Source organism: Siphateles boraxobius, unplaced genomic scaffold (genome assembly GCF_051911475.1).
Source record: "Siphateles boraxobius isolate OS27281-9 unplaced genomic scaffold, OSU_SipBor_1 109, whole genome shotgun sequence".
Lineage (NCBI taxonomy): Eukaryota > Metazoa > Chordata > Actinopteri > Cypriniformes > Leuciscidae > Siphateles > Siphateles boraxobius.
The window spans coordinates 202,501-213,972 of record NW_027508710.1 but is presented as its reverse complement, the minus strand read 5'-3'; the positions used below and the strand labels follow the sequence as shown (position 1 = coordinate 213,972).

General features: G+C 42.6%; 1 protein-coding gene across 3 annotated transcripts in view; it reads left to right on the top strand.

Annotated features, from left to right (window-relative positions):
* Positions 1-1,917: 1,917 nt before the first annotated feature.
* Positions 1,918-11,472, top strand: part of ccndbp1 (cyclin D-type binding-protein 1) — a 15,799-nt gene continuing 6,244 nt past the window's right edge. For 2 of the 3 annotated variants that reach the window (XM_077247817.1, XM_077247809.1), the window contains exons 1-8: positions 1,918-2,081; positions 2,630-2,689; positions 2,781-2,854; positions 3,328-3,409; positions 4,147-4,243; positions 8,569-8,642; positions 9,639-9,715; positions 11,134-11,405. In XM_077247817.1, the coding sequence (XP_077103932.1) occupies positions 1,994-2,081; positions 2,630-2,689; positions 2,781-2,854; positions 3,328-3,409; positions 4,147-4,243; positions 8,569-8,642; positions 9,639-9,715; positions 11,134-11,405 (824 nt within the window). In that variant the 5' untranslated portion in view covers positions 1,918-1,993. The remainder of the gene's footprint in view (positions 2,082-2,629; positions 2,690-2,780; positions 2,855-3,327; positions 3,410-4,146; positions 4,244-8,568; positions 8,643-9,638; positions 9,716-11,133; positions 11,406-11,472) is intronic. The other variant, XM_077247824.1, reaches the window with a different exon arrangement.

Here is an 11,472-nt window from a genome sequence, read left to right as displayed (position 1 = left end):
AATTACAAGCATAAGCACAAATAAATACAATATAACAAAGATACAAATGAAATAAAACGTTTTTTTAGGTATCTAACAGCAGTAAATGTAATAAAGTAAGCAAATGTAAAATAACACTGCATATTTTTCACTGTAATTTAAACATCCTTATTAATTAATCCTCATTAAAGTTCCAAAAGTTATTCAGTGAAAGTGATTTTTTCTGTGCTTTGTTGTTTGATTAACATTAGAAACACAGGAATATTAGGCTGCTGTCACTTTAAGAGCGAATGCACAGATCTAATATACTGATACTGATACACATGCATTTACATTCTCAACTTTTTACGTTACGTTACTCACTATTTTTTGTCATAATTGCGTGTGAATTTGTCTGCTCTAGCACAGAAAGATGTGAAAGAGAGATCAGTTAAATATTCGCTTGCACTTCACGTTTGCACACACAAAACACCCACAGCGCGAGAAACGGCACGAGCTTCCTTTCGCGTCTTCTTGCACTTTAATATTTAAATTGTCAAGGCTTAAACTTTGGTGATGATGCAGCGCTGGCCGGAGCATCGTTCATTTTTGTTCACGTTCATGCATTGTTAGAATTCATAAAAAATGTTTATTAATATTTGCTGCATGGCGCGTGTTATTTTAGGCCCTGATTTCTAGAGACAGCACATGCTACAACTGTCAGTGTAAGAACTCGACTCATTATATTTTGTTTCTTTTGCTTGGGCTTTTTTGAGTTTTACTTACTTGAGAACTTTTTTTTAACTTTGTCACTTGAAATACTGGACAGATCAGTTGCATAAACACAGTTAAAAATATTTTTTCATGCCGAGATCTGCAGTTCTGACTGTGTTGCAGCAGTGACTCAGGAAGAGCAGATAAGCGCTGTAAAAACACTCGTGAATGAACACACATCTCACCGATAACCTTCTGCGTTCTGCAGATCTTTGTCTAGCATAAGTTGTGATGGTCTTTGAACTCTTCATGTTCATCTGTGAATCATATAAATCTGCTCTGATCAAACAACACCAGCGCAGATGCGACTGAACCCAATACGTGTTTGGCCTCTGATGACACACATAATCTATAGAATACATGTTGCAACTCAAATGTAAGCATCTGTTTTGATAGCTTGTTTACCAGAAGTTATTATGTGAAATCATTTACAGCTTGTATGGACAGAATTGTTCACAGAAAACAGTGTTTCCAGCCGAGAGTCTCCTGAAAATGTTAAACCACCTTTATTTTAACAGTAGATCATTTCAAAGCAGTAAAATATCAGTTAAATTAATCAGTTTAGTCATTCAGATCAAGTCACTTGAACTGCTGCTGGCTGCTTTGAGAAATACTATGGTACAGTGATGATACACATGATAATGCACAGAACTTTATTACCATTGATTACCATATTCATTTAAAATCGTATTTTAACATGTTTCGTGTTTGAAAAAAAGACCATAATGATGCCATGGTACTTCATTGGTAGTGATTTGAACTGATTATCACCCGACTAATAACAGCTCGTTTCTCTGCCGTCGAGCGCCACCTGCCGTCCGGATCACTCCTGTACGCGAATGAGTAGAGTAGCTATTTTAGTGAATGTATTATTTTAAATGTTAGTATTTAAAACAACCTCATAGTAAAATGTAAACAAAAAAAGTAATATTTAAGCATTAAATGTAGCTGTTGCACGAGGCTCTAAATTGAAACATTAACTAAGTGAATGTTTATTTTGTTTACACACACACACACACACACACACACACACACACACACACACACACACACACACACACACACACACACACACACACACACACACACACACACACACACACACACAATTTTTATTAATATTTTTAAAAGCTCTAAATATGTAAACAAGTATGTTAAAGTATGTGCAACCACAGAATCATTCCGGCGCGATCATCATCACACAATCTTAGTTCCGCTTGACATTCGTTCCACGCCTCGAGTGCTCGAAGCGAACCGGGTCATGAGCGCCGATAATTCCCGATCAGATGTTCTTCTGCCCTTGCGGAACCTCAGTAACTCGGTGAGATGCAGCAGAGATCGAGTGAGAGGTATGAGGACATCCTGACTCTTTATTTCACCACAGATTTTAACTGTGTTGTGTGACGGCTAATGGCTAAGTTAACGTTACCTGTGTTCGGCACGATAACAGTCCGATATAAACAATATTTAAACTCACTCACACACACAAACAAACTCACACAAACAAACTCACACATATAAACAAACTCACACAAACAAACTCTCTCTCTCTCTCTCTCTCTCTCTCTCACACACACACATTCACACATTATTCTCTCTCTCTCTCTCACACACACACACACACACACACACACACACACTCTCTCTCTCTCTCTCTCTCTCTCTCACACACACACATTCACACATTATTCTCTCTCTCTCTCTCTCTCTCTCTCTCACACACACACACACACACACATTCACACATTATTCTCTCTCTCTCTCTCTCTCTCTCTCACACACACACACACACACACACACACACACACACACACACACACACACACTAACTGACTGACTGACTGACTATAATGTGTGAAGCTCATAGTGTTTATTATAACCCTCTTTATGTTTTTAGACGGAGAGTCGAATGAATCCAGCGGGACGTTCAGCTTGTCAAACTTCTGGGAGATTCTGAGTTCAGTGTTTTTGACGATCTTATTGTGAATATGAATATGAATATTATTGATCTGCGCAATGACTTCACTCGTGTTCTTCTCATTTCACAGATGATGCTGTAAAAGCAACGTCTCAAGAAGCAACAAAACTCAGTTTAATCTTCTCGAAGCCGCCGTCAGAGGAGGTGTGTCTGACTGACCTTTGACCCTCGTCAGAGCATCCAACTGACCTTTGACCCTCTATAGAGCATCAGACTGACCTCTTCAGAGCATTAGATTGACCTTTGATCCTCTTTAGAGCATCAGACTGACCTTTGACCCTCATCAGAGCATCGGTTACTGACCTTTGACCCTCATCAGAGCATCAGACTGATCTTTGACCCTTGTCAGAGCATCGGTTACTGACCTTTGACCCTGATCAGAGCATCGGACTGACCTTTGACCCTCGTCAGAGCATCAGACTGACCTCTTCAGAGCATTAGATTGACCTTTGATCCTCTTTAGAGCATTAGATCGACCTTTAATCCTCTTTAGAGCATTAGATTGAACTCTGATCCTCTTTAGAGCATCAGACTGACCTTTGACCTTCATCAGAGCATCAGATTAATGCTGTCTGTCATCCAGTGCTGTTGTATTTGACTTTTGTTTCTCACTCCAGGACTGTGCACAAATAGCTGAATGTGTCCAGAAGAGTGTGTTGACCTTGTCCACCGTTTACTTCTGGTTGCCAAAGAGCCAGGGTAACTATAGCACTAATACCAAAGCATTATAACCTGTAATGAACTCAGCAAGGACCTAGATCAGGTGAAAGGGTAGATCTGCACCTGACCTGCTGAAAACCTATTTTTACTCACTTTTTTTTAATAATCAGTACTTTGTGCCATGTTTTCTAGGTATGTGTTCTAGGAATGTTGTCTGTTTTAATCTTCTACAAGTCTGTCATGTTCTTGTTTTATGATAATTTGTAAAGCACGTTGGTCAGCTTCGTCTGTATAAATTGTGCCATATAAATAAACTTTGACTTGACTTGAAAGTCCTTTATGTCAGGACCACTATAGTCAAATACGATTGACAGTTAGCATACAGTTTAGATTAGCGGTATGGTTCAGTTCTGGGCAGCCTAGCATGGATAAGAGCAGCAATAACCCTCCGTAGGGCAAACATAACAGAACACACATGTATTGCAGATATCATTCATTAATAAAGATTTTAATGTACAACATAATTGGAAATGTAGTCTGATTCAAAGGGGAATTAGAAAGCCAAATCCTGGCTGAGAAAGGTGGAGCTGGGGAGGGAGGAGGGTAATCCGCTCCTGAGAAACGCCACAGCTGCTGATAATACTGAGAGCTTATATATGAACACAGTGATAGACGGCGTATTCCTATAGAGAGATGTGTATCAGCTGAGAGTCACTGATGCGAGCCGGACTAACGAGACCCGCCAGAACTGACGCTACGCTTGATGTTTGCTTTAGGAGTGACGTTGAGGAAGGCGGTGCGAGACGCGACGGTGGAGGTGCTGGACGAACTCCTTCAGCTGATGGAGGTCATTCTCTCCTCTCCTGTGCACAGGTGACCCTACCTGACCACACCTCACCACACCTGACCACACCTGACTCTACCTAACCACACCTGACCACACCTGATCCTACCTGACCACACCTGACTCTACCTAACGACACCTCACCACACCTGACCACACCTGATCCTACCTGACCACACCTCACCACACCTGATCCTACCTGACCACACCTCACCACACCTGACCACACCTGATCCTACCTGACCACACCTCACCACACCTGACCACACCTGATCCTACCTGACCACACCTCACCACACCTGACCACACCTGATCCTACCTAACGACACCTCACCACACCTGACCACACCTGATCCTACCTGACCACACATCACCACACCTGACCACACCTGACTCTACCTAACGACACCTCACCACACCTGACCACACCTGATCCTACCTGACCACACCTCACCACACCTGATCCTACCTGACCACACCTGACCACACCTCACCACACCTGACTCTACCTAACCACACCTGACTATACTGACCACACCTGATCCTACCTGACCACACCTCACCACACCTGACTCTACCTAACCACACCTGACCACACCTCACCACACCTGACTCTACCTAACCACACCTGACTATACTGACCACACCTGATCCTACCTGACCACACCTGATCCTACCTGACCACACCTGACTACACTGACCACACCTGATCCTACCTGACCACACCTGACTACACTGACCACACCAGATCCTACCTGACCATACCCGATCCCACCTGACCACACCTGACTATACCTGACCCTACCTGACCACATCTGACCCTATCTGACCACACCGGACTCTACCTGACCACACCTGACCCTACCTGACCACACCTGACCCTACCTGACCACACCTGATCCTACCTGACCACACCTGATCCTACCTGACCACACCTGACTACACTGACCACACCTGATCCTACCTGACCACACCTGACTACACTGACCACACCAGATCCTACCTGACCATACCCGATCCCACCTGACCACACCTGACTATACCTGACCCTACCTGACCACATCTGACCCTATCTGACCACACCGGACTCTACCTGACCACACCTGACCCTACCTGACCACACCTGATCCTACCTGACCACACCTGACTCTACCTGACCCTACCTATCCACACCTGACCCTACCTGACCACACTGACCACATCTGCCCTACCTGACCACACCTGACTCTAACTGACCCTACCTATCCACACCTGACCCTACCTGACCACATCTGACCGTACCTGACCACACCTGACCCTACCTATCCACTCCTGACCCTACCTGACCACACTGACCACATCTGACCGTACCTGACCACACCTGATCCTACCTGACCACACCTGACCACACCTGACTCTACCTCACCACACCTGACTCTACCTGACCACACCTGACTACACTGACCGTACCTGACTCTACCTGCCCACACCTGACTCTAACTGACCACACCTGACTACACTGACCGTACCTGACTCTACCTGACCACACCTGACTCTAACTGACCACACCTGACTACACTGACCACACCTGACTCTACTTCACCACACCTGACTCTACCTCACCACACCAGAGTCTACCTGACCACACCTGACTACACTGACCACACCTGACCATACCTGATCCTACCTGACCACACCTGACCCTACCTGACCACACCTGACCTTACCTGACCACACCTGACTCTACCTGACCCTACCTGACCACACCTGACCCTACCTGACCACACCTGACTCTACCTGACCACACCTGACCCTACCTGACCACACCTGATCCTACCTGACCCTACCTGACCACACATGACCCTACCTGACCACACCTGACTCTACCTGACCCTACCTGACCACACCTGACCCTACCTGACCACACTGACCCCACCTGACCCTACCTGACCACATCTGACCCTACCTGACCCTAGTGGGGGTGATGGCGCAGTGGATAAGACACATGCCTTTGGTGTGAGAGACCCGAGTTCGAATCCACTGTGAGACACCAATGTGTCCTTGAGCAAGGCACTTAACCCCTAGTTGCTTCAGAGGTGTGCGACCTCTGACATATATATCAATTGTAAGTCGCTTTGGATAAAAGCGTCAGCTAAATATGAAATCAAAATAACCTGACCACACCTGATCCTACCTCACCACACCTGACCCTACACTGACCTTACCTGACCACACTGACCACATCTGACCCCCCCTGACCACACCTGACCCTACCTAACACCACCTGACCATACCTGACTCTACCTCACCACACCTGACTACACTGACCACACCTCACCACACTGAAAACACCTGACTACACTGACCACACCCAACTCATGTTTCTGCCCTATAGTGTCGTATGTCCCAGTGAAACGCTTCTGGAACAAGAACAAATGTGGGCGGGGCTTGGTTGTGTCTGTGTGAAATTTATTTGATAGAGAGTAGGGCTGCACAATTTGGGGAAAATGTCATATTGCCATTATTGAGGTCAAGATTGCAATATAATAAACAAATGAAGTCAACTTGCTTGGTTTTCAAAGGAAATGCACACACAGATTAGTGATAATTCTGAAATGTGTATTTCTCAACTCAAACAACAACTAAATGATTGATAACACCTATAATGATCAATCAGCCATTGATGTCTGGATAAAAATGCCCCCCCCCCCCCTTTAAACATTAATTATAGCCATCCAACATTACAGCGATTCCTTCATTACAATTGAAAGCTATAATTTTTTTAAAACATTTATTAGGCTTCAAAAAATACAACAGCTTTTAATTTAAGTGCACTTCAAACAATCTTCACATAAACCCATAATATATGTCATATTTACCTGTGCCCGTCCCCCTTCCTGTCCATATACAGAAATTGAAAAAAGTTATCAATTAGTCTGCGCTGAATAAATTATAAATTGTACATAGACTAATCTTTATAGAAGCTACAAAAGTTCTTTAGTCAAGAGCATTGAGTAATTTTCTCTGTTCCCATTGTTCTTTGATTAACTTCACTGACAGAAAGCTTTATTGGCTGCTGGCCCTTTAAGAGCAGCCGCTACAGACAGAGACGATGATCTCATACGCTCCTAATTCTCTCACAACTCTTTACTCCCATCATATGACTGCTCTTATGTTATGAAGATACTCAACAAAACGACATTATGGCATAATTGTGTTATTGTTCGTTCAAGCGCTTAAGAGAACTGTATTCTGGCGCGCGATCTTTGCATGCGCATGATACTGGCGTGCGTCTTTCTGTGAGTCACAGTCAGGACATTCACAGGCAGCGCGCTCTCTTTTGACTTGTCGCGCATTAATGGTTTAAAAGCATTTGCACGAATGAGTGCGGGATCATGTAACACTAGCCAAAGGATGACAAAAAAATAACAGATGCCGCGTTAATTCCGTTAACAGCCCTAATTTGTTTATTTCATATAAAATCGCAGGCATTTTGCGTCATCTAATCGCATAGGCTTGACATCGCGATTGCGATGTGATTAATCATGCAGCACAAATAGAGACAGAGCGCATTTAGGTCACGCCCACCGGGGGGAAACGGCGTGAAGCTGCCTACTCATTTATGACTTAAACCAAAAAACAGAACGTTGTCTAAAAGCTGCTTTGTGAGCAGATGTACAGCAAACAAGCTAAAAAACCCAGAAATGAGTTTTTATAAGCTGTCGACGCCAAAAAACGAGCGTTTAAAAACACAGAAGTGGATACAAGCAGTGAGCGCAGCGTGTCGTGTTACTCTAAGAACTAACTTACGCACACTGGAGGGGAACGTAATCTAAGCTTAGCTTACAGAAGTATATTATATAAAACTGAGATTGGGAAATTTGACTTACTAGTGACAATGTTTATTGCACATGTAGTGTATTTTTAGTGCATACTGTGTCAGGATCCCACAATTTACCCATTCGTCCCAGCCTGTATCCACTTCTGTGTCCTTAAACGCTCGTTTTTTTGGGCTTATAAAAAGTTATTTCTGTTTTTTTTAGCTTGTTTGCTGTTCACGGTCACATAGCAGCTTTTAGACATTGTTTTGTTTTTGTTATAAGTCATTAAATGACGAGGAGGCAGCTTCACGCAATACAGAGTCAATGGAGACGGTTGGATTGTTTCCCCCCCCGATGGGTGTGGTCTTCAGATTATGACGCGTGTCGCTCTGTCTTTATGATTGGATGGTGGTTTGCTATTGGCTGATCTGATGTGATTGACAGGTTGCCCCGCCCACATCATCAGAGAAGAGAAGCTGCAAGAGGAACTTAATCTGATTCAAGATTATTAAAACGATAATGATCATGATGTGTGTGTGTGATGTTTTCCTCAGTCTCTCACAGGAGCAGCTGATGTCGACTGGAGGAGTTTGGGCCGCGTGTGACAAGTTCAATCAGCTGCCAAAAGGTCAGAGGTCAACTAACCAGTACTAGAGTTCAGGCGCGTTCATAACCAGATCGAGAACTGTATTAGTGTCCACATGATCCTTCTGTTTATTCTCAGATTTGTCGCCTGTCGCTTTAAATGCTCGAGCTCTTCAAAGCAGGATGGATTCTGATTGGCTGTTAATGTTTTCATCGTTCATCAGCTGGAAAAAAAACATGATATCATTCCTCTGCGTAGTTATTGTTATAGTTGTGATGTGATTCAGTTCTGCATTATTGCTGAACCCAAAGTTTTTTTCAACTTTTGATATTAAATGCACATCCGAATCGGTGGATTTAAAGTAGCCATTAGACATTAGTATCTTTTATAATAAACTTCCCGTAGCTCAAACAGAAGATCACAGCGCTCGCAACGCCAAGGTCATGGGTTCGAATCCCAGGAAATGCATGAACTGATTGAATGCTTTGGATAAAAGCATCTGCCAAATCCTTAAAAAATGGCAAATGCAATGTAAATAATATTAAATTGTTATATTTTATTACAAATTCCTCCATGACTGCAAATATAATCATTGATTGCTCATGTATATAAAACCAGAACTTGGTTTAACCTCATAATTGAATAATCTGCCTCTTTTTGAGAAACTGAACATGATTTAGAGTGTTTTCAGAAACACCAATATAAATATACTTGCACCATGATCTCATATTCAGTGTATTTACACTAGCTGTTAAAAGCCTGGAATAATTTTAATGTTCCTGAAAGAGTCTCTTCTGCTCACCAAACATGCATTTATTTGATCAAAAATACAGTAAAAACAGTGAACTATTATTCTAATGTAGATCATCTGTTTTCTATGTGAATATATAGTAAAGTGTAATTTATTCCTGTGATCAAAGCTGAATTTTCAGCATCATTACTCCAGTCTTCAGTGTCACATGATCCTTCAGAAATCACTATAATATGATGATTGTGTGTGTGTGTGTGTGTGTGTGTGTGTGTGTGTGTGTGTCACAGATAACCGCAGTGCTGTGTTGGCCGTCTTGACTTCATATGCTGGTTTGGTGAAAGATGCCCTGGAAGAAATGGAGCAGGTCAGAGAACATCTACAACCGTCTTATCGCTAATAAATAAAGATTGTTTTCAACTGTAATACAGTGATTGTGCATAAATATTAATAAGCAGTTGTTAGTATGATTCTGTAGTCTAGTCTCCTTCATTTATACAGCGCTTTTAACAGAGATTGTTCAGGCTTTACAGCAGATCTAGAATAAAGTTATTGTCCAGATAAAGTTAGTTTTGATTGATTCACTTCCGTTGTAAAGATCATTAGTTATTAACTTAGCGGCCGCTAACAAACACCGTTCAACAGAAAACAGAAACTTTTAATGTGTTCTGGACGTTTATTCGCACACAACAGTGTTTGAGCTCGAGAACACACACTTTGAAACAGGTTTAAAGGTGCAAGCGTTGAATAATGTAGAAAAACGTGATCATATCTGTGTAAACTTCAAAAACGCAAACCTGTGAAACGCTGACGGCGCACATGCATCACGTGTTCAGTCTATAGATATGTGCGTTTGAATATATATGTGCGCAGGCGTGTAGTCTCTCTTTACAAATTGACCTCATCAAATTACTTGTCTGGCTGCATAATACTGAATTTTTAAGGGGCAGTTTACATAACACCGTTTTCAACTAAAAACATAATACTTTTTATGCGTTTTGACCATTTGTTTACATGACAATATAAGATAAGATAAGATAAAATAAAATTCTGCATCAAAATTTATAGACAAGTAGTTTGTTTAGGCATGGTGTGTAAGGAATTACAAACCTGCGCACATATATTCAAACGCACATAACTATAGAATCAATTCTTAATGCGCATGTGAACGCCATCAGCGTCTATCACTGGTTCACGTTTAAAGTCTGTTTAGAGAGAACGGTGTCGTCTTAGCGGCCCCTAATTTAATAACAAATGATCATTTAGACGGAAGTGAATCAATCAAAACTAACTTTAGCTGGAAAAAAACATTTTTCAAGAGCCACTATAAAACCAAACCAATCTCTGTTACCTTAAATTATATGTTTATCTCTGTAAAGCTGCTTTGAAACAATCTACATTGTTAAAAGCGCTATATAAATGAGGATGACTTGACAAAAGTGTTTTTGGGCGCCTGAAAACGCAAACTTTTGAAAAAGGGCTTCAAAGTGCAAGTTTTTGATAACGGTCTCCGTGTAAACAACAAAAACGTGAATCTGTGAAGACGATGACGTCATTCACATGCGTATCACGCGTTCAGTCTATAGTGTTTCATCGCCAGAATACAGCGTTTTTAGTCGTTTTCGCAGATCCGTAGTCATTTTGTCAATGGTGTCGATCATCTGTAGGCGGAAAACTCAAAGAAAGAACTTCTCCGGCTAAAGCACATCGCTCTCGTGTAAACGTGACATTAGTGGCTTCTGCGGATCCAAGAGATCGTCTGAACGGCTGTTCTTCTCTCGTCAGGCTCTGGCTGAGACTCAAGACCCGTTTGCTGACGTCTTGCCTGATGATGATGATGATGATGATGAAGGACTGGGAGGCCGGGGGAATCAGGACACGTACTGGTCCCCGTCGGACCGGCTGCTGGTGTGTCAGTGTCGGGGTTTGATGAAGGCGTCCGGAGCGAGTCTGCGTAAACTCTCCTCTGCTGTCCGAAACACCGGCTCGACGGAGACTGAGGAGAATATCGCACAGCTAGACGATCTCGCAGACGCTGCTAAAGACATCAGTCCTAGGTGCGTCTATTCAAAATATTAAAATCCCCCTGCAGTCAATCAGTTTATCCCTTGAAACTCACCAAAA